This window comes from Callithrix jacchus, chromosome 15, assembly GCF_049354715.1.
Source record: "Callithrix jacchus isolate 240 chromosome 15, calJac240_pri, whole genome shotgun sequence".
Taxonomy (NCBI): domain Eukaryota; kingdom Metazoa; phylum Chordata; class Mammalia; order Primates; family Cebidae; genus Callithrix; species Callithrix jacchus.
The window spans coordinates 104,241,320-104,266,232 of NC_133516.1; the positions used below are offsets into that span (position 1 = coordinate 104,241,320).

The following is a 24,913-nucleotide window of genomic DNA, read 5'->3' on the forward strand; positions in this document are numbered from 1 at the left end:
AGAATGAAAAAGGAGACATTACAACTGATACCACAGAAATATGAAGGATTACAAGACGCTATTATAAACAATTATGTGCCAACAAGTTGGATAAGCTAGGAGAAATCGATAACTTCCTGGACCTATGCAACCTACCAAGATTGAATTACGAAGACATAAAAAATTGAACAGCCCAGTAATGAGTAAGGAGATTAAATCAATAACAGAAGTCATCCATCAAAGAGAAATCCAGGAGCTGTTGGCTTCACTGCTGAATTCTACCAAACTTGTAAAGAAGAATACCAATTCTTTTCATTCTTCCAAAAATGGAAGAGAAAGGAATACTTCCAAAGCCATTTTCCAAGGCCAGAATTATCCTCACACCCAAATAAGACAAGGACCTACAGGAAAAGAAAACTACAGGCCAATATCCCTGGTAAATACAAGTGCAAAAGTCTTTAACAAGATGCTAGCAAGCCAAATTACGTAGCAGATTAAAAAGACCATTAATCATGATCGAGCAGGCGTCATCCAGAGATGAGGATCAACATGCACAAACCAATCAACACGATCCATCTCATGAAGAGAATGAAGAACAGAAACCACAGGATTATTTCTACAGATGTGAAAAAGCCTTAAAAATTCAACATCCTTTCGTGATAAAAATTCTCAATAAATTAGGTATAGAAGGAAGGTACCTCAGTACAATAATGTTTATATACGAAAAACTCACAGCTGACATCACAGTTAGTGGGGGGAAAATGAAAGTCTTACCTCTAAGATCAGAAACAAGACAAGGATGCCTGCTCTTGCCACTTCTATTCAACATGGTACTGGAAGCACAAAGTTGTTAATAACATTTCCTCATAATGCTGGAAGTTCTGGCTGGAGCAATTAGGCAAGAGAAAGAAATAAAGGGATCCAGAGAGAAAATAAAGAAGCCAAATTGTTGCTGTCTGCAGACAACATGACCTTATATACGGAAAACTCAAAAGACTCCACCAAAAACTCTTAGAACTAAAAAATGAATTTAGTAAAGTTGCAGGATACAAAATCAACATTAACAAGCAGTAGTTTATCTATACACTAACAGTGAACTGAGAAGGAAATTTCTTAAAAATCTAATTTTTAATAGCTACAGAAAATAAAATACTAAGAGATAAATTTAACCAAGGAGATAAAATCAATAAAGTACATATGCATGTGTCTATTTCTGGATTATGTATTTCACTGATAAATGTGATTATCTTTTAGCCAATACCAGATTGTTTTGATCACTGTAGCTTCAGAGTGGAGCTTAAACGTAAGTAGATTTCTCTCTCTCTCTCTCTCTCTCTCTCTCTCTCTCTCTCTCTCTTTTTTGTTATTATTTTTAAACAAATAGATTCGGCTATTCTAGGTTTGCATTTATATATAAATTTTAGAATCATCTTTGCAATTTCCACAGAAAAGACTACCACATTTTGATTGAGTCTGTTCTTGAGGAGAATTGACGTCTTAATAATATTGGGACTTTCCATTATACAGGATTTATTGAATTTACTCCGTAATATTTTATAGTTTTCAGTGTACAGGTCTTATACATCTTTTATTACCTTTTTTACTAGGTATTTTTTGCATTACTGTAAACATTTTAAAAATTTCATTTTTAAATTCTTTGTGCTAGTATAGAAAAATATAATTGTTTTGAAATAGTATTGGTATTTTATATTATTACTTTACTAAGTTCAATTAGTTCTAGGGAAGAGAAAAAAACTTCCTCAAACTGTTAGAGTGTATTTGTGGAAATTATATACCTAATACTTTACTTTTTACATAGTGCAATATTGGATCTGTTAATATTTTGTGAAAAAAATTTGTATCATTTGTAAGTGTTGCTGGTCAATGTTTTTTAATTTGTAATGTGTTTATATGGTTTCGATCGATGGTTAATTTTACTTTCATAAAATGAGTTAGAAAGTGTTGTCTCCTTGATTTTCTAAAAGGGTTTGTGTGTAAAATTAATATTACTTCTTCCTTACATGTTTGCTTAAATTTGTCAGTGTAGCCAGTTTGATAGAAGGCTTTTTATCAATAAATTCAGTTTTTTAAAGATATAAGGTTTTCAGATTTTTTTATTCTTAAGTTTCAAAAGCTTTGTCTTCAATGAACTTGTCCATTTCAACTGTTACTGAATTTGATTAGCATAATATTGTTAATAAGATTCCCTCACTTTTCATGAATGTAAATCTATATGAATGGCCCTTCTTTCCTTCCTGATATTAGAGATTTGTGTTCTTTCTATTTTTGTCTTGATCAGTCTAGTTGTTGGTTTATAAATGTTGATGATCTTTTCAAAAAACCAGGTTTTGGTTTCCTTAATTTTTTGCATTGCTTGTTTCCTGTTTTATTTATTTCTGCTCTTAGATTTCTTATTGTCTTTTCTCTCCTTTGTTTCTTGCTTCTATGGGTGAATTGCACACATTTCTTCCTTTAAAATTAGCACCTCAAGGTATTACTTTTTTCCAAATCCACTGTGTTAGCTGCTTATTTCAAATTTGTATATTTGTATCTTGTATTTTCATTATCCAGTGAAAACTAATTTCTTTATGAATTTCTTCTTTGAGCAAAGGGTTGCTTAGAAATGTGTTTGATTTCTAAATATTTGGTGTTTTCTTAAAAATCTCATTGTAATTGATTTCTAATTTAATTCTGTTTTGGTTGGAGAACATCTTTTGTATGACTTCAGTTTCTTCAAGTTTTTGAGACTTGTTTTGTGCCACAGAATGTGGTCAAACTCATTGAATATACGATGTGCACTTGCAAAGAATGTATTCTGCAGATGCTGGGTTAGTGTTCTAAAAATATCAATTAGGTCAGTGTGGTTGATAACTATATTAGTTGTTTATAACTATGTAATGAATTATCCCTCAACATAGCAGCAGATAAGATATATGTATTTTGAAAGATAAAAATACATCATGAGTTGATATTGATACTTTTTTGATTAAAATTTAGGACTGAGGGTTTTTTTCTTGCTGTTGTTTGTTTGTTTCTTTTGAGATGGAGTCTTGCTCTGTCACCCAGGCTGGAGTGCAGCGGCCTGATCTCAGCTCACTGTAACCTCTGCCTCCTGGGTTCAAGTGATTTTCCTTCCTTGGACTCCCAAGTAGCAGGGACTACAGATGCCTGCCACGATGCCCAGCTAATTTTTTGTATTTTTAGTAGAGATGGGCTTTCACCATGTTAACCAGGATGGTCTTGATCTCCTGACCACATGATCTGCCCACCTCAGCTTCCTGAAGTGCTTTAAACTTACTTATTTTACATGTATATCTCCTTTCTTCCTCACTAAAAAATTGAACAATACCAATATACAGACATACCTGTCTCTCCACAACCTCACCCAACAGTGTATGTTGTTAAACTTTTGGATTTTGCGAGTTTGAGATGAGAAATGGTATTTCCAAATACTTTTAATTTGCATTCCTCTTACCATGATTAATGTGGAATATCTTTTCATATGACTAAGAGACTTTTTACTTATTTTTCCATAAACTCTCTGTCCATATGTTTAGTCTGGTTCACTATAGGTTTGGGTTGACCTTTATTTTTAACCCAGCTTGATCCAGCCATGTACCAGGGAACTGTGCAAGCCACTGTTCTAAGCCCATGAATTCTGACGATTGTCTCTTCCCTAACTTAACCAATCCCATTCCGATCTAGAATTCATAGTGTCTGTGTCCAGATGCCTTGGTAACCCTGATTTTATGGACTTGCCATTCGATCTGCTCTTTTATTTTATTTTAATTAATTTATTTATTTTGAGACGGAGTTTCGCTCTCGTTACCCAGGCTGGAGTGCAATGGCGCGATCTCGGCTCACAGCAACCTCCGCCTCCTGGGTTCAGGCAATTCTCCTGCCTCAGCCTCCTGAGTAGCTGGGATTACAGGCACGTGCCACCATGCCCAGCTAATTTTTTGTATTTTTAGTAGAGACGGGGTTTCACCATGTTGACCAGGATGGTCTCGATCTCTTGACCTTGTGATCCACCTGCCTCAGCCTCCCAAAGTGCTGCGATTACAGGCGTGAGCCACCGCTCCCGGCCTCGATCTGCTCTTTTAAAAGTTTGTCTCTCAGTGCTCTTGCAGTAACATGGCTTAGACTCACTTCAATTTGGGTTAATTTGGGTTGTGTATATATCCTAGCATATTTCTTATGGTCTCACCTGTGATTTCTACTCACGTAAGTGCAAGTACGGCTTACTTGCACTAAGATTTATAATTGGGCACCTGAAGCAGCTTACTAGCCAGGTAGTCTTGGTCAAATTGTTAAATCACTTAATCTACATTTCTTTATCTGTAAAATGAGAATAATAACATCTGCTAGTCGTAGAGAGATGGAAATAAAGAACATAAACTCTACTCCAAACTCTACTCCTACCCTACTCATTCAATAAATTATTATCTTAAAAGAACAGTTTGTTAAAGAAAATGGCAGCTGAGAGGGGCACTAGATTAAAAGTTTTTCCAGAATAACACTGAGCATTAAATTTTACTCTAAAATGTTTCTCTTTGCTGGTCAGATACACTCACTATAGAGAAGCTACGAGTGTACCTTTTCCGTGTGAACACATTCTAGGAGCCTTGTGCCTTGCACAGTTAGAGCCTGCCGATAGCCAGCCTCAACTCAATCACACATCCAGGTATTCTCGCTTCATGGCAATACTGAACTATTTATAACTCTTGTAAATTTTTATTTGGCTTTGTACCTTCTTCACATGCCATTATTTTTGTTAACATTTTCCCTCCATTTTCTTGGAAAACTCCTCATGTACTCAGGTCCAGCTAAAACATTACTCAGTATAGGAAAGTTTTTCGAATCTCTTACTCCAGTTTTCCTGGAATTTAAACATCTCTTCCTTTAAACTTCTGTACGTCACATGTGACTTTGATCACTGCAGTGAAAACTTTACATTATAATTGCTTCCCTAGCTGCTGTCTCTCCTGGATCTTAAACTCTTGGGAAAAAAGGGGGTATTGTTTATTATGATATCTCTGTGCCTAGCAGAGTACTTTGCCAATAATTACTACCAATTCCTACTAAGAGCTTGGCTTACAAAAATGTAAACTTAATAGGCCATTGTCTACATCACCAGTCTCCCACCCCGGGGCAGCAGACTGGTACCAGTCCTTGGCTCTTAGGGACTGTGCTGCACAGCAGGAGATGTGTGGCAGGCGAGTGAGAATTGTGGCCTGAACTCCACCTCTTGTCAGATCAGTCGGAGGCATTTGTTCTCACAGGAGCATGAACCCTGCTGTGAACTGTGCATGCCAGGAATCTATGTTATGCGTTCCTTATGAGAATCTAACTTCTGCCTGATGATCGGAGGTGAAACAGTTTCATCCAGGAAACACTGCCCTCCGTTTCCCCTTGTCTGTGGAAACATTATCTTCCTCAAAATGGATCCTTGGTGCCAAAAAGGTTGGGGACCCTTTTCCATCGGAGACTGTGTGATGTGATTGCAACGATGCTTAGGAAAATCCTTTTGTTCCCCACCAGCAGCCAATCAATACATCACCACTAAACCTTTCTACCTTCTCATTGGTGCTTGAAAAGCTTGTAAAAGACAGTAAATCGTTTTCCTCCACACTCGGAGATAGACTAAATGCACATCAGCCTGGAAGAAGACTTGCATATAAAGCAGGAGGGGGATGACGGGCACGCTGGGCTTAAAGCAGGACTGCGCCAGTCAGTGAGGGAGAGCAAGTCGGAAGTTCATATTGGGACACATTGTGCCGAGACTTTGTTTAACTGTCATAATTTAGATATTCATTGGCATCTGCACTACAAAAATAATCTGAAGAATGTGAAGAAACATGATTTTAAGTAGGAGTCAGATCTATTAATGCACATTTCTCTGTCTACCCCCGATGTCTTTTTCAGAATGCATACGTTCAGAAGCCGAGCGTGCTGCTCGACCAAACGACTCATTGATACTGCATCATAGCAAGGAGAATGTCGCTTTAGGTAGTGTGCGTCTTTTAGTGATAATTCAAGTAGGGGAGTGCTTGATGTCCATATAGGGTTTACATTTTAGGATCTTGAATTGTCTCATGCATTATCTGTATTGTCTAAATGATATTATATTTAAGACTGTTGATACATTTTTCATTCTGAAATTATTTCTATGCTTATTGAGTACCTGCTTTAAGAATGGGATCACTAAACAAACCCATGGTCTATAAAAACTTTTTTATTCAACTTTTGAAACTTAGATTATTATCCCAGAGCACTTGTTAATAAGCATATCTTAATAGGTGTTAATGATATATTTTCCATATCCTCTCTTAACCCTATTGTCTCCAAATTTTTTGTTTGCCATTATAATTAACAACGAAACAGAAAAGAAAAGTTAATAGACTTTATTTTTTAGAGAAGTGCTAGGATCACAGCAAAATTTAGTGGAAGGTACAGAGATTTTCCATTGAACCTCTGCTCTCACACAACACGCAAGGCCTGCCTGGTTATCAGCATAACTGGCTAGAGTGGTACATTTGTTACAATTAAGGAACCTACATTAAAACATCATCATTATCACCCAAAGCCCAGTGTTAGCATTAGGGGCCACTCTTGGGATTGGATTTAATGTTTTCAGGCAAGTACACAATGACGTATCTCCACCATGAGAGCATTTTACAGACCAATTTCACTGCCTAAAAATCCTCTCTGTTTTACCTATTCCTCCTTCCCTGCCAGCTAACTACAGGCAATACTGATATCCTGTCTCCACAGTCGTGTCTCTTCCAGAGTGTTACATAATTGGAGTGTTACAGTAGACGGCATTTTCAGACTGGTTTTTTTCACTTAAAAATATGCATTTAAGTGTCCCCATGACTTTTCATGTCTTAATGGCTCATTTGTTTAGTACCAAATAATATTCCATTTTGGACTATACCACAGTTTATTTATGTATTTGCCTGCTAAAAAAACATCTTGGCTGCTACCAAGTTTTGGCAATTATAAAAAAAGCTGCAATTAACATCCATGCACAGGTTTTTGTATGAACGTAAGTTTTTAACTATTTGGGTAAATAAGAAAAAACATGATTGGATTGCATGGTGAGAGACTGCTTAGCTTTGTAAGAAACTGCCAAACTGTATTTCAAAGTAGAGGTACCACTTTACATTCCTGCTAGCGTTAATGAGAGTACATGTTCCACTCCTCCCCTCTGGTGTGTAGTGGTTCCCATTGTTGTTTTAATCTGCCTTTCTCTGATGACATATGATGCAGAGCATCTTTTCATACGCTTCTTTTCCATACCTAGATACATTTTCCATATATGTCTTCTTTGGTAAAGTGTCTGTTAAGATTTTTCACCTGTTTTTTAATCTGGTTGTTTGCTTGCATATTGCTGAGTTTTAAGAGTTCTTTATGTGTTTTGGATAACAGTCTTTGATTGAATACGTCTTTTGCTAATACAGTTGGCCTTCTGTATCCATGGGTTTCAAATCTGTGGATTCAACCAACCATGGATTGGAAATATTTGGAAAAATTCCACAAACGTCTAAAAAGCAAAACTTGAATTTGCCATACTACATTGAGTCCGCAGGATGTCGGGATATACAGGCATTGGATTAGGTATTGTAAGTAATCTAGAGATGATCTAAAGAATACAGGTGGTTATATGCAAATACTAAGCCATTTCATAGAAGGTATATGAGCATCTGCGGATTTTGGTATCCGTGGGGTGATACAACCAATCCCCCATTTGTAGCAAGGATGACTGTGGTTTTTTTTCTAGTATGTGGCTTGTGTTTTCATTCTCTTGACAGTGTCTTTCACAGACTAGAAGTTTTTCATTTTTCTGAAGTCCAGCTTCTCAACTCTTTATTCCATGGATTATGCCTTTACTCTGATAGCTAAAACCGAAGGTCATTTAGACTTTCTCTTACGTTACCTTTTAGGATTTTTTTTAATTTTGCATTTTATTTTTAGGTCATGGATGGATTTTGAGTACATTTTTGTGAAAGGTGTGAGATCTTTATCTAGATTCAGTTTATTTTTGCATATGGATGCCCAGTTGTTCCAACACCATCTGTTCAAAAGACTCCAATGTATTGCCTTTGCTAGTATTTATGCAGGTCTATTTCTAGGCTCTCCATTTGGTTTCATTTGGTTATCTGTGTCTTCTTCTGCTAATACCACGCTGTCTTGATTATTGTGGCTTTACAGTAAATCTTGAAGTTGGATAGTGTCACGCCCCCAGCTTTGTTCCCCTTCGATGTGTTGACTCTTCTGAGTTTTTTGCCTCTCTTGATAAACTTAAAAATCTATTTGTTTATATCCAAAAAATAACGTGCCGAGATTATGATGAGGATTGTGTTGGATCCATAGACCAAGTGGGAAAAACTGGCATTTTGATAATATTGATTCACCCTAGCTGTGAACACAAGGTCTCTCCCCTTTTACTTTCATTTTCTTTGATTCTTTTTCATCAGAGTTTCACCATTTTCTTCGTGTAGATGTTGCACATATTCCGTTAGACTTATACCTAAGTATTTCACCTTGGGGATGCTAATATAAATGGTATTATGTTATATAATTTCAAATTCCACTTGTTCACTGCTGGCTTATAGGAAAGTGATTGGCTTGTAAAACACAAGGTTAACATACAAAACTAATTTGTTATTTTTTTTGGTCAATTCCTTCAGATGCTTTACATAGATAATTACATCATGTATGAGCAAAGACAATTTTATTCCTTCATTACCAATCTTGATCCATTTTATTAATTTTTTTCTTGTCATTGCATGACTTAGAAATTCCAGTTGAAAAGCAGTGGTGAAAAGAGTCATCCCTGCCTTGTTTCTGATCATAGTGAGAAAGCTTTCAGCATTAATTATGAAGTTAGCTGTAGAGTTTCTTGTAGATATTCTTTAAATTGAGAAAGTTTCTTTTTATCCCAGTTTACTGAGAGTTTTTAAAAACTCATAAATGAGTGTTAAATTTTGTCAAATGCTTTTTCTGTATCAATTGAAATGATCATATGATTTTTTTTCATTTAGCCTATTGATGTGATGGATGATATTAATTAATTTTTGAATTTTGAGCCAGCCATGCATATCTGGAATAAACTCCATTTGGTCATGAAATACAATTCTTTTAATACATTCTTGGATTTGATTTGCTAATATTTTACTGAGGATTTTAAGATGTATGTCTATGAGAGATAATGGTCTGTGGTGTTCTTTTTTAGTAATGTTTTTGTCTGGTTTAGATATCAGGATAATGCCAACCTTACAGAATGAGCTAGGAAGCATTCCCTCCACTTAGGTTTCTGAAAGAGATGATAGAGAATTGGTATAATTTCTTCCTTAAATATTTAACAAAATTGATCACTGAACCCATCTAGGCCTAGTGCTAACTGTTCTAAAAGGTTATTAATTATTGATTCAGTTTATTTAATAGATATAGTTCTGCTTAATTTGCCTCTTTCTCTTTCAACTTAATTGATAGACAGAGTCCTGTTTAAATGGCCAAACTGTTTTGGCAGGTTTTGTCTTTTAAAGAATTGGTTTATTTCATCTGTGTTACCAAATTTGTGGGCACAGAATTCTTTATAGTACTCCATTTTCTTTATTTTTTAAAAACTGTAATACAGCAACTTTTCAAAAACATAATTTGAAATAGGTTAAAACTATGGTGACTGTAAAACATTCTACAGAGCTAAAGGGAAGGAATGCACATCGGACTCAGAAACTATGGAATTAGAAAGTTGAACTAGGTGAACTAGTTGAGGACTCTCATCTTTGTTTGTCTCCTGCTTCTGCTTTATTCTGTAGATATTCTTTAAGTGGAGAAACTTTCTTTTTATCCCAGTTTACCGAGAGTTATTCTAGTCCACGTTCTGAAGCCTACTTCCGTCAATTTGTCAAACTCTTTCTCAGTCCGGTTTTGTTCCCTGGCTAGTGAGGAGTTGTGATCCTTTGGAGGAGAAGAGGCGTTCTGGTTTTTGGGATTTTCAGCCTTTCTGTGCTGGTTTTTCCTCATCTTTGTGAATTTATTTACCTTTGGCCTTTGATGCTGGTGACCTTCAAATGGGGTTTCTGTGTGGATGTCCGTTTGTTGATGTTCATGCTATTCTTTTCTGTTTGTTAGGTCTCCTTCTAGCAGTCAGGCCCCTCTGCTGCAGGTCCGCTGGATTTTGCTGGAGGTCCACTCCAGACCCTGTTTGCTTGGGTATCACCAGCATAGGCTGCAAAACAGCAAAGATTGCTGCCTGTTCCTTCCTCTGGAAGCTTCATCCCAGAGGGGAACCCACCAGATGCCAGCCAGAGCTCTCCCATGTGAGATGTCTGTCAACCCTTGCTTGGAGGTATCTCCCAGTCAGGAGGCACAGGGGTCAAGGACCCACTTAAGGAGGTAGTCTGTCCCTTAGCAGAGCTCGAGTGCTGTGCTGGGAGGTCCGATGTTCTCTTCAGACCCAGCAGGCAGAAACGTTTAAGTCTGCTAAAGCTGAGCCCACAAATATCCTTTCCCCCAAGTACTCTGTCCCAGAGAGATGGGAGTTTTATTTATAAATCCCCAACGGGGGATGCTGCCTCTCTTTCTGAGATGACATGCCCAGAGAGAAGGAATCTAGAGAGGCAATTTGGCAACAGCAGATTTGCAGAGCTGCGGTGGGCTCTGCCCAGGTTGACTTTCCTGGTGTCTTTGTTTACACTGTGAGGGGAAAACTACCTACTCAAGCCTCAGTAATGGCAGATGCCCCTGCCCGCACCGAGCTCAAGCATCCCAGGTCAACTTCAGAATTCTGTGCTGGCAGCGAGAATTTCAAGCCAGTGGATCTTAGTTTGATGGGCCCTGTGGTGGTGGAATCCACTGAGGTAGACCACTTGGTTCCCTGACTTCAACCCCCTTTCCAGGATAGTTCACAGTCTGCCTTGCGGTATTCCAGGTGCCACTGGGGTATGAAAAAAAAAAACTGAAGCTAGCTTGGTATCTGCCCAAATGGCCACCCAGTTTTGTGCTTGAAACCCACAGCCCTGGCGGCATAGGCACCTGAGGGAATCTCCTGGTCTGTGGGTTGCAAAGACCATGGGAAAAGCATAGTATCTGGGCTGGAATGCAGCATAGAAAACTTAGTAACATTTCTATATACAAACAACAAACCAGATGAAAAAGAACTCAGTAAAGCAGTCTCATTTTACAATAGCTACAAAAATAAATAAATAATCTAGGAACAAATTTAACCAAGGAGATGAAAGATCTCTGCAAGGAAAACCATAAAACACTGAAGAAAGAAATCTAAGAAGACACAGAGATACGCCTCAAGAAGAGCAACCCCAATACACATAATCATCAAATTCACCAAGGTTGAAATGAAGGAAATAATGTTAAGGGCAGCCAGAGAGAAAGGTAGGGTTACCCACAAAGGGAAACCCATCAGACTAACAGTGGATCTTTCTGCAGAAACTCTACAAGCCAGAAGAGAGTAGGAGCCAATATTTGACATTCTTAAAGAAAAGAATTTTTAACCCATAATTGCATATCCAACCAAACTAAGTTTCATAAGTGAAGGGGAAATAATATCCTCTGAAGACAAGTAAATGCTGAGAGATTTTGTCACCACCAGGCCTGCCTTACATGAGCTTCTGAAGGAAGCATTAAATATGGAAAGGAAAAACCAGTACCAGCCACTGCAAAAACACACCAAATTGTAAAGATCATCAACATTATGAAAGAACTGCATCAACTAATGGGCAAAATAACCAGCTAGCATTATAATGACAGGATCAAATTTACATGTACCAATATTAACCTTAAAGGTAAATGAGCTAAATGCCCCAATTAAAAGACACCAACTTGCAAATTGTATAAAGAGTCAAGACTCATTGGTGCTCTGTATTCAGGAGACCCACGTCATGTGCCAAGACACACATAGGCTCAAAATAAAGGGATGGAAAAATATTTACCAAGCAAATAGAAAGCAAAACAAAAGAAAAAGAAAAAGGCAGGGGTTGCAAGCCTAGTCTCTGATAAAACAGACTTTAAACCAACAAAGATTAAAAAAAAAGAGAAGAAGGGTATTACATAATGGTAAAGGGATAAATGCAACAAGAAGAGCTAACTATCCTAAATATATATGCACCCTGTACAGGAGCACCCAGATTCATAAAGTAAGCTCTTAGATGCCTACAAAAAGAGACTTAGACTCCCACACAATAGTAGTGGGAGACTTTAACATCTCATTGTCAATATTAGACAGTTCAACGAGACAGAAAATTAACAAGGATATTCAGGACTTGAATTCAGTTCTGAACCAAGTGGATCTACTAGACATCTACAGAACTCTCCACCCCATATCAACAGAATATGCATTCTTCTCAGCATCATGTCACACATATTCTAAAACTGACCACATAATTGGAAGTAAAACACTCCTCAGCAAATGCAAAGGCACAGAAATTATAACAGTCTCTCAGACCACAGTGCAATCAAACTAGAACTCAGGACTAAGAAAATCACTCCAAACCACACAACTATATGAAAACTGAACAGTCTGCTCCTTAATGACTACTGAGTAAATAACAAAATTGAGTCAGAAATAAATACGTTCCTCGAAATCAATGAGAACAAAGACACAATGTACTAGAACCTCTTGGACACAGCTAAAGCAGTGTGTAGAAAGAAATTTATAGCACTAAATTCCCAGAGGAGAAAGGAGAAAAGATCTAAAATTGATACTCTAACATCACAATTAGAAGAACTAGAGAAGCAAGAACAAACAAATTCAACAGCTAGCAGAAGACAAGAAATAACTAAGATCAGAGCAGAACTGAAGGAAATAGAGACACGAAAAACCCTTCAAAAAATCAATGCATCTAGGAGCTGGTTTTTTGGAAAAGAATACCAAAATAGATAGACTGCTAGCTAGACAAATAAAGAATAAAACAGAGAAGGATCAAACAGATACAATAAAAATGATAAAGGTGATATCACCACTGATCTCACAGAAATACAAACTATCATCAGAGAACAGTATAAAGAACTCTAGGCAGATAAACTAGAAAATCTAGAAAAAAAAAATGGATAAATTCCTGGACACATACACCCTCCCAAGACTAAACCAGGAAGAAGCTGAATCCCTGAATAGACCAATAACAAGTTCTGAAATTGAGACAGTAATTAATAGTCTACCAGCCAAAAACAAGCTTCGGACCAGACAGATTCACACCCAAATACTACCAGAGGTACAAAGAGGGGCTGGTACCATGCCTTCTAAAGCTATTCCAAACAATAGAAAAAGAGGGACTCCTCCCTAACTCATTTTATGAGGCCAGCATGATCCTGACACAAAACCTGACTCAGACACAACAAAAAAGAAAATTTCAGGCCAGTATCTCTGATGAACACCAATGTGAAAATTCTCAATAAAATACTGGCAAATTGAATCCAGCAGCACATCAAAAAGCTTATCCACCACAATTAAGTTGGCATCAGACCTGGGATGAAAGGCTGGTTCAACATATGCAAATCAAGAAATGTAATGCATCACATAAACAGAACCAAAGACAAAAACCACATGATTATCTCAATAGATGCAGACAAGGCCTTTGATTAAATTCAACACCCCTTCATGCTACAAACTTTCAATAAACTAGGTATTGATGGAATGTATCTCAAAATAATAAGAGCTATTTATGACAAACCCACAGCCAATATCACACTGAATGGGCAAAATCTGGAAGCATTCCCTTTGAAAACTAGCACAAGAGAAGGATGCCCTCTCTCACCACTCCTATTCAACATAGTATTGGAAGTTCTGGCCAGGGCAATCAGGCAAGATAAAGAATATAGAGTATTCAAATAAGAAGAGGAGAAGTTAAATTATCTTTGTTTCCAGATGTAATGATTGTATATTTAGAAAACCTCATCTTCTCAGCCCAAATCGCCTTAAGCTGATAAGCAACTTCAGCAAAGTCTCAGGATATACAATCAATGGGCAAAAATCACAAGCATTCCTATACACGAATAACAGACAAATAGAGAGCCAAATCATGAGTGAACTCCCATTCACAACTGCTACAAAGAGAATAAAATACCTAGAAATACAACTTACAAGGGATGCGAAGAACCTCATCAAGGAGAACTAAAAACCACTGCTCAAGGAAATAATGAGGATACAAACAAATAGAAAAACATTCCATGCTCATGGATAGGAAGAATCAATATCAGGAAAATGACCACATTGCCCAAAGTGATGTATAGATTCAGTGCTATCCCCATCAAGCTACTACTGACTTTCTTCACAGAACTAGAAAAAACGACTTTAAATTTCACATAGAACCAAAAAGGAGCCCACACAGCCAAGACAATTCTAAGCAAAAAGAATAAAGCTGGAGAGATAGCAGCCATCTCTTGGTCGGCACTGCAGACATTCAGCGAGTTGTGTCATCTCCATTTTACAGGCATCATGGCCTTAAACACCTTGTGAAACCCAAGATCGTCAAAAAGAGAACCAAGAAGTTCATCCGGCACCAGTCAGACCGATATGTCAAAATTAAGCGTAACTGGCGGAAACCCAGAGGTATTGACAACAGGGTTCGTAGAAGGTTCAAGGGCCAGATCTTAATGCCTAACATTGGTTATGGGAGCAATAAGAAGACAAAGCACATGCTGCCCAGTGGCTTCCGGAAGTTCCTGGTCCACAACGTCAAGGAGCTGGAAGTGCTGCTGATGTGCAACAAATCTTACTGTGCTGAGATCGCTCACAATGTTTCCTCCAAGAATCGCAAAGCCATCATGGAAAGAGCTGCCCAGCTGGCCATCAGAGTCACCAACCCCAATGCCAGGCTGCGCAGTGAAGAAAATGAATAGACAGCTTATGTGCACGTTTTGTGTTTAAATAAAACTGCCATCTTCCTTAAAAAAAAAAAAAAAAAAAAAGAATAAAGCTGGAGGCATCACGCTACCTGACTCAAATTATACTACAATGCTACAGAACCCAAAACAGCATGGCACTGGTACCAAAACAGACATACAGACCAATGGAACAGAGCAGAGGCCTCTGAAATAACGCCATACATTTACCACTATCTAATCTTTGACAAACCTAAAAAAACAAGTAACGGGGAAAGGATTACATATTTAATAAATAGTGTTGGGAAAACTGGCTAGCCATATGCAGAAAACTGAAACTGGACCCCTTCCTTATACCTTATACAAAAATTAACTCGATGGATTAAAGACTTAAAGGTAAGCTTTAAAACCATAAAACCCTAGAAGAAAACCTATTCAATACCATTCAGAACATAGGCATGGCCAAAGACTTCGTGACTAAAACACCAAAAGCAATGGTAACAAAAGCTAAAATTGACAAATAGGATGTAATTAAACTAAAGATCTTCTGCACAGCAAAAGAAACTCATCAGAGTGAGCAGGCCACCCATTGAAGAGGAGAATATTTTTGTAATCTATCTATTTGACAAAGGGCTAATATTCAGAATCTACAAGGAACTTAAACAAATTTATAAGAAAAAGACAAACAACCCCATCAAAGAGTGGGTGAAGGATATAAATAGACACTTCTTAAAAGAAGACATTGATTCGGCCAACAAACATATAAAAAAAAGCTCATCATCACTGGTCATTAGAGAAATGCAAATCAAAACCACAATGAGATACCATCTCATGCCAGTTAGAATGGTGATTATTAAAAAGTCAGAAAACAACAGCTGCTGGAGAGGGTGTGGAGAAATAGGAACATTTTACCCTGTTTGCGGGAGTGTAAATTAGTCCAACCATTATACAAGATAGTGTGGTGATTTCCCAAGGATCTAGAACCAGAAATATCATTTGACCCAGCAATCTTATTACTGGGTATATACCCAAAGGATTATAAATCATTCTACTGTAAAGACACATGCCCTCGTATGTTTACTGCAGCACCGTTCACAATAACAAAGACTTGGAACAAACCCAAATGTCCATCAACGATAGACTGAATAAAGAACATGTGGCACATCTGCACCATGGAATACTATGCAGCCATACAAAAGGATGGGTTCATGTCATTTGCAGGGACATGGATGAAGCTGGAAACCATCATTCTCAGCAAACTAACTCAGGAACAGAAAACCAAATAACGCATGTTCTCACTCATAAGTGGGAGTTGGACAATGAGAACACATGAACACAGGGAGGGAAACATCACACACTGGGGCCTGTAGTGGGATGGGGCTAGGGGAGGAATAGCATTAGGAGACATACCTAATATAGATGATGGGTCGATGGGTGCAGCAAACCACCATGCATGTGTGTACCTATGTAACAAACATGCACATTCTGCACATGTATCCCAGAACTTAAAATATAATTTTTAAAAAGCTACTGAGGAAATAATAAGATTGATGTATCATTATTCTCTGAATATTATTCAGCACAGGAATGGTTTCAAAAGGGTCTTTACTAAACTCAGCTATATGATATATCTTTTTTCTTTTTTCTTTTTTTTTGAGAAGGAGTTTCGCTCTTGTTGCCCAGGCTGGAGTGCAATGGCGCGATCTCGGCTCACTGCAACCTCCGCCTCCTGGGTTCAGGCAATTCTCCTGCCTCAGCCTCCTGAGTAGCTGGGATTACAGGCATGCGCCACCACGCCCAGCTAATTTTTTGTATTTTTAGTAGAGACGGGGTTTCACCATGTTGACCGGGATGGTCTTGATCTCTTGACCTCGTGATCCAACTGCCTTGGCCTCCCAAAGTGCTGGGATTACAGGCTTGAGCCACCGTGCCCGGCCTATATATCTTATAAAGGAAAAAAATCAGAATAAAAATCTTTGTAATTAAAAAAAATTAAGCTGTGAAGCCATTTGTTTCTGGACTTTTCTTTTTTGGGAGACTTTTCATTACTAATTCAATCTCATTACTCATTATTGGAATGCTCAGGTTTCTCATTTCTTTTTCGTTTAAAGTTGGTTGGTTGTCTGTATCCAGGAATTTATCAGTTTCCTCTAGTTTTCTCAACTTATTTGTGTGTAGTTGTTCGTAATAGTTTCTAATGATCATTTATATTTCTGTGGTCTCGGTGATTATGTCTCCTTTTTGTTTCTGATTTTATTAATTTGTTTTTTCTCCATTTTTCCATGGCCACTTAGCTAATGGGTTGTGAAGTTTGTTAATCTTTTTACAAACCCACAGCTTATATCATACTGAATGGGCAAAAGCTGGAAGCATTCCTTTTGAAAACCAGCACAAGACAAGGATGTCCTCTCTCACCACTTCTATTTAACATAGTATTGGAAGTTGCTGACAAAAGAAAGGAACAAAAAAATTCTCATAAAAACAGAGGAGGTCAAATTATCTTTGTTTGCAGATGACATGATTCTATATTTAGGCAACCCCATCATCTCAGCCCAAAAGCTTTTTAACCTGGCAAGTAATAACTTCTGCAAAGTTTCAAGATACAAAAATCAATGTGCAAAAATTGCTAGTATTCCTACATACCAACAACAGACAAGAGCCAAATCACAAATGAACTCCCATTCACAATTGCCACAAAAAATAAAATATTTAGGAATACAGCTAATAAGGAAGTGAAAGACCTCTTTAAGGAGAGCCATAAAGCACTGTTCAAAGAAATAATAGATTATACAAACAATGGAAAAACAATTCCATGCTCATGGATAGGAAGAATCCATACTGTGAAAATGGGGCCATATTGCTCAAAGTAATTTATAGATTCAATGCTATTCCCATTAAACTATAATTGACATTCTTCACAGAATTAGAAAAAAACATCTTAAAATTCATATGGAACCAAAACAGAACCCAAATAGCCAAGGCAATCCTAAGCAAAAAGAACAAAGCTGGAGGCACCACGCTTCCTGACTTCTAACTATACTATAGGGCTACAGTAACCCAAACAGCATGGTAGTTGTAAAGGACAGATACATAGACCAATGGAACAGAATAGAGAACCCAGAAACAACACTGTACACCTACAACCATCTGATCTTTGGCAAACCTGACAAAAACAAGCAATGGGGAAAGGATTCCCTATTTAATAAATGGTGCTGGGACAGCTGGCTAGCCCTCTACAGAAAACTGCAAGTAGACCCCTTCTGATATGGTTTGGCTGTGTCACCACCCAAGTCTCATCTTGAATTTATTTTCTATAATCTCCATGTGTTGTGAGAGGAACCTGGTGGGAGGTAATTTAATCATGGTTACCCTCATGCTGTTCTCATGATAGTGAGTCAATTCTTTTTAGATATATATATGGAGTCTTGCTTTGTTGCCCAGGCTAGAGTGCAGTGGCATGATCTTGGCTCACTGCAACCTCCACCTCCCAGGTTCAAGCAATTCTCCTGCCTCAGCCTCTGAAGTAGCTGGGATTACAGATGTCTGCCACCACGCCTGGCTAATTTTTGCATTTTTAGAAAAGATGGGATTTCACCATATTGGCCAGGCTGGTCTTAAACTCTTGACCTCAGCTGATGCACCCTCTTCGGCATGAGCCACCATGCCTGACTGGGTCTTTATTTTTAATTCACTTGGCTGGTCTAAATCTTTTCATTGGGAAATTGAATCAATTTACATTCAAGGTTATTTGATAGATGAGAACTTACATCAGTCATTTGATTTTTTTTTTTTTTTTTTTTCTGGTTGTTGACTGTGTCTCCTTTATTTCTGAAGGGTAGTTTTGCTGGATATAATATTGACTGACAGTTACTTTCTTTCAGTATTTTGAATGTATCATTCAATTTTCTCTTGGCCTGTAAGGTTCCTGATGAGAAATCTGCTATCAGTATAATGGGGATTCCCTTATATTTGGCTTGTTGCTTTTCTCTTGTTGGTTTTATAATTCTTCCTTTGTCTTTGACTTTTGATAATTTGACTATAATGTCCCTTAGTCCCTTAGAGAGGATGCATTTGGGTTGAATCTATTTGGAGACTTTTGCACTTCCTAGATTTGGATATCTCCCTCTCTCCCAAGACTTGTAAAATTTTTCACTATTATTTTATTAAATGTGTTTTTTATGCCTTTTTCTTTCTTTTCTCCTTCCAGAATTTTATAATGTGAATGTTTTTTGCTTACTGGTGTATCATAAAGCCTGTAAACTTTAAAAAAAATGTTTTTCTTTTAAATCCTCATGTAGTAGTTCAAAAGACCTGTCTTCAAGTTCAGAAGTCCTTTCTTCTAATTTTTCCATACTGTTATTGAAAAATTGTTATATTTCATTCATTGACTTTTTCAGCTCTATAATTTGTTTGGTTCTTTTTTTATGATAGCTATCTCTTTGTTGAATTTTCCATTTAAATCATAAATTGTTTTCCTGATTTTATTTGTTTATCTGTATTCTCCTTTATCTGAGTTTCCTTAAGATTATTATTTTGAATTCTTCTTTCAGCATTTCATATATTGCCTTATAATTGCTTCCATTATTGGAGAATTACTGTGTTCCTTTGGGGGGTCTATCATATTTTCTTGCTTTTTCATGTTTGATGTTTTTCTATGTTGATACTTAAACATCTGATGCAATGGTTGCCTCTTCTAATTTTATGGTATAGGCTCCTTAGGAGAAAACTTATTCATATATAATCCACTTTAGTGATGTTTGCAAATGTTCCTGTGACCTAGAGGTGGTGAGAGTTTGTGGCAGCAGCGGCACAGCTTTGCTGGGAGTTGGTTTGCCAGTCTGTTTTTCAGGTCATGGGTGCTTGTGTACACATGGTGGGTTACTCAACCTGGCATCTGGCTTGCTGGCTTTGGGATTATGGGGCTGTTTCCCCAGCCAGGGGCACAAGCACATGGTTGCTTGGGTATCCTCAGGGCATGTCTGCCAGGGGTGGACCCACTGGGCTTTCGTAGGTTCTAGAGTGAGTGGGCAGCCACTCAGCCAGTCTGGGGGCATGTCTGCTGGGAGTGGGAACACAAGGTTATTTCTCAGGCCCTGGGCACAGTTCCCCAGCTGCTCAGCTGGTCTGTACGTATGTCCACCAGGTGGGAAGATGGGGTGCCAGAGGCAGGCTGCTTTTATGCTTCCCTCCTGAGCTTCTGATGACCACAGGCACCTCTCTGCTCCTTTGCGGCACTCCTGCACTCTCCCTTTGATACTCCAGTAGAATCTTAACCATCTATTCATTGCTTGGTCCTTTCTTGTGGAGGAGATGTGCCCCAGGGGCCTCAGTCAGCCATCTTGCTGACATTTGCTTCTGCTATTTTTCCCTTTGTACTCTAATAAGTAGAAAAAAATGAGAAACGAACAGAGATGTTGAAAACCCTTCTCAGTTTGGCTTCTAAAATTCTTGAGAAAGGGCAATGCTGTATTCACCTGGGTGAGGTGCCCAACATTGGACCAAATAACTTTGATTGAGAAGTGGAAGCTGAAGGAAGGGATACAACTAGACCAGCTCATGTGAGCTGCTCACATGGACCAATCTTCCTGACTGGGAAGAAGGATGAAGTAGACACAGGCTTACCATTTTCAAAATAGTTCAAAATAAAGTGTATCATGAAGGAGAATTATTGATTAACCACGTATAATTTTTAAGATATTAACATATTTGATGATATGACTTCTAACTTCTGTTTTACAATGATTTCTTTCCTTTTTTTTTTAAATCAAATCAATGGTATTGCATGTTTTACAATTTCTGTGTAATTTTAATTATGGTTAACTATTGCCTATCATGTTGAATAAGACTTTGTGAGGAAATGCTGGCTCCCACGCTAAGTACATAAAATTGATTTCATTTATTCTTCTCCAAAGATGCTCTAGCGTCAAGCAGTTCATGCATGGATGAAACACAGATTACACAGAACAATTCAGCATTTCTCACAGAAGGTAATATGCTTCCTTAGTCATGGCCAACACGGAGGGATGGAAAGTTGAGTTTTCTTAGAAATATTAGCTGATGGCCTTACTGGAAGCCAGCCTATGACTACTTGAAGAATGTGGTGGTCTGAGTACTGTGATATGAAGGGTCCTGAATGACCCAACCTCTAGCTGTTCTCCAAACAAGCCTCTGAAGCTTTGCTAAGGTGGAGTGGTGGAAGAAGCAGAGATTTAACTACCTCTCAGATCTATGTTAAAGTACTATTGCTTTCTTCATCTAGTTATGTGTTTATTAACTTGCTGTGAAATGCAAGGGCTGGAGTACAAACCACATAAGAGACAGGTGACACCAAAACAGGATAGGAGAGATATAAATACAGGGTTTAGCAAAAACATCCTTCATCCACATAAAAGTTTGCCCCTTCATAGCTGATTCTGCTGATGCTACAGTGATGAAATCACTGACACTCACCTTTGTTACAGGTGAGTAGTGACGGATACTTTAGATGACTAATTACCTCTCACCAAACCTTTACCAAGTCACCAACTTGTTGATTTATGGGATGTGTGAGGTTCTATTTTGGAAGATGCTAGGAGGATGCAGGGCTTAGTTTTTCCTTTAAATGATGGACAGGGATCAACTTTCGCATATAGTGTTGATAATTGGATTGGGTATACAGAATAAAATCTGTGAATTAAGTTCACAGCTGAACTATCTGAAAGTGTATGCGTGACTAAATAGGAAGGAATGAAAACTCACCCAAAGCTATTTTGATAATTTCATGGATTTGCAATAAAATATTTTTTATGAAAAATGTCTAAAGGGAAATAAATCTTTCTTAAAAATTATATATCACACTACACTTTCACAAGAAATAAATATTTCTAAGCATCTCTTATCAGTAGGCATTATCATTTTTCATTTTTATGGGATGGCTCAACTGCTGAAATAAGTGGTTTTTTTTTTTAAGATCTGTGGATTTTACTGACTTTGTGATTCTTGTTTTAAATTTTATTTATTTATTTATTTTTGAGGTGGAGTTTCGCTCTTGTTACCCAGGCTGCAGTGCAATGGTGCGATCTTGGCTCACCACAACCTCTGCCTCCTGGGTTCAGGCAATTCTTCTGCCTCAGCCTCCTGAGTAGCTGGAACTACAGGCACACGCCACCATGCCCAGCTAATTTTTTGTATTTTTTGTAGAGATGGGGTTTCACCATGTTGACTAGGATGGTCTTGATCTCTTGACCTCGTGATCCACTCACCTCAGCCTCCCAGAGTGCTGGGATTACAGGCTTGAGCCACCGCGCCTGGCCTGACTTTGTGATTCTTTAAATGAAAAATGAACTAATGAACTTAACAAAATTTCTAGCTAGTTCAACCCAAATGCCATATTACTTTAAAAGAAAGAACTGTATATGAATACTTACCATATTTATGTTTGCCTAAAACAAAAACCTTAGAGATAGACATTTTTGTGCTCACCAGAGCTGAGGAGGAGACAACCACATCACTAATTTTTCCATTTTCTTTCCTGTGGCACATGAATTGTATGATAAAGACAACAGTTTCCACCACCTAAAGATTGATGTAGAACATTGCCTTTGTTGTTTAATTTACAATTCTCTTTGTTCCTAGATATTAAAACTTCTGAGTGAATATCAAAATCCTTTATAAAATGTATTATATTTCTAATAATACATAATACGGGAGAAAATTGGTTAATCTCTGGATTGGTTTCAATATATTATTTATATTTGGTGAATTTTAATTTTTTTATGTAAGTCTAATATTTTGGAATAAGATTACCAGCAAAGTTATGTTCTAGTGTAACTTCATGTGATATGTTAATAAATGTAACACATGAAATTATTTATTTTCTTTTATCATTCTCCTTCCATGTACGCATCCAGCAAATACTTCATGGCCTATACTGATGGGTAAAAATGCTGTGCTTTGTTGCCCTCCTATCGCACTAAAATACTTGATCATAATAACATGGGAAATAATCCTGAGAGACCAGCCTTTCTGTAAAAAAGCCTACAAGAAAGAAACAAATGAGACCAAGGAAACCAACTGTACTGATGAGAGAATAACCTGGGTCTCTAGACCTGATCAGAATCCCGCCCTTCAGATTCGTCCAGTGGCCATCACTCATGACGGGTATTACAGATGCATAATGGGAGCACCTGATGGCAATTTCCATCGTGGATATCACCTCCAAGTGTTAGGTAAGGGGCATCATATATTGTGGTATTTCACATCACCAGATCTGTGACTGAAGCAAGTGTCTCTCTGAGTTCCATATGCTTTATGTGAAAACCGAAGCATTTTTTTCTTTTTCATCTCTGCAGTTACTCCTGAAGTGACCCTGTTTCAAAGCAGGAATGGAACTGCAGTATGCAAGGCAGCTGCAGGGAAGCCAGCTGCACAGATCTCCTGGATCCCAGAGGGGGATTGTGTCACTGAGCAAGAATACGGGGGCAATGGCACAGTGACTGTTAAGAGTACATGCCACTGGGAGGGCCACGATGTGTCTACCGTGACCTGCCATGTCTCCCATTTGACTGGCAACAAGAGTCTGGACATAGAGCTACCTCCTGGTCAGTAATGGTTTTAGTTTTGACTTTTTCCCATTCTTTTAAAGGAGTTATATTAGGAAAAAAAAAAAAGAGGTGTGCAAATAGATTTTGTTCAAGGATCAAGGATGCTCTCTCCATTGTTCATTTTGATCTCTTCCCTGACCAAAATAAAGAGATGTGTTTCAGAGAATAGTCCAAGCATTTGTTGTAAAAAGCCCTTTTTCAGAATACTGTTTAATTCTATGATTAATGTTCACTTCTATGCTAGTAGTTAATTGGCATGAGTATTCTTTTAAAAATAATACTTATGGTTTATTGAAACATAAAGTATACTTTGAAGAACATAATTATGGTTTTATTAGAAGAATACATTCACTGACAAGTTGCTTTTATGAATTTTTAGTTTGGTGTAATTTTATTTTCCCGGCTTTTCATCACTCAATTTCTTAAATGTCTTATAATAACATTATGATTCAGTTCCTCACTGTTTATTTATTCTGCTTGCATCCTACTCTCATTTATTGTTATTTTAAAATGATAAAATATCAACAAACATACTGAAAGTGCAATTGTTCTGTAAGGCTTCATGAAAACCATTCGCCCTACCCCTGTCTTTGCAACCCAACTGCCATCTCCATTAAACTCCCCAGAGGTAGGTACTTTCAAATTTTCCAGTGTTTCTTCTAGTAGTTGGTGCCATTTTTAGATAATGTGCACATACTGCTATTTCTTACTGTATCAAATTTAGACATTATGTAATCACAACTTCTTAAGGTAGATGAGGATTTCATGTTACCTTCTTTATTTCCTTCAAATTTCAATTGAGGTAATGCAGTTGTTCATTCAATGGCCTCGGTTCCCATTAAACTGAATATTTAAGTCCCGTTAACTGCTGAATCAAGAAGTACACTCATGCTTTCCGTTTTGAATGTCGCTTTTCTGGACTGTATTATTGCTTTACCTCTTCCGTTTCCTTAAGAATGTAGGTACCTGTTGTAAACCATCACTAAGCCTATTGACAAAACTAGAGAACCCTTTAGTAATATGTTCCATATGGGCAGATTTATTAGGTAAGCTGTTAGTTCTATTTTTTCTCCAAGTCATTCTTTCTTGAGTTTTTCTGTGTTCTTGGTCTAATCTCCTGATTGGCCTCTAGACCTGCTGTACAGCTGCTGTCTTGGCCACTCACATTGCCTCAATCCTCTTCTTAGCCTGTGTCTATGTAATCCGAGCTTCTTTTGTCTTCTACACATTTTTTTTTAACTCTTTCCTTCATATTTGAGACTTTTCTTCACTCTTCGGTAGTCCTTGGGTATGGATCATTTTGAAGTGAGCACTAATGAGCTAACTGGAAGCTCTACTAGTTAATGGTTGTGTTTGCCAACCACTTAGTACAGTGAAACCGAGGTACGTGATCTTTTAATAGTTAGCAGATTTGTTATATATCTGAAGGCCTTTTCTCTGGGGCTGTTCAGGCTCCGCAGAAATTAACTCAGCAGTCTCTGACCTTGGAGAGATAAGCCTACCAGTGT

At 37.7% G+C, this 24,913-nt stretch overlaps 1 protein-coding gene and 1 pseudogene across 3 annotated transcripts in view; both read left to right on the forward strand.

The window, feature by feature from the left end:
- Positions 1-24,913, forward strand: part of CD200R1 (CD200 receptor 1) — a 58,500-nt gene that overhangs the window by 27,523 nt on the left and 6,064 nt on the right. For 2 of the 3 annotated variants that reach the window (XM_078352385.1, XM_078352386.1), the window contains exons 2-4: positions 20,736-20,810; positions 22,713-23,030; positions 23,154-23,402. In XM_078352385.1, coding sequence (XP_078208511.1) covers positions 20,736-20,810; positions 22,713-23,030; positions 23,154-23,402 — 642 coding nt within the window. Of the gene's footprint in view, positions 1-5,766; positions 5,989-20,735; positions 20,811-22,712; positions 23,031-23,153; positions 23,403-24,913 lie in introns of those variants that run through there. The other variant, XM_035274538.3, reaches the window with a different exon arrangement.
- LOC108588318 (large ribosomal subunit protein eL32 pseudogene) lies at positions 7,572-14,917 on the forward strand (annotated as a pseudogene).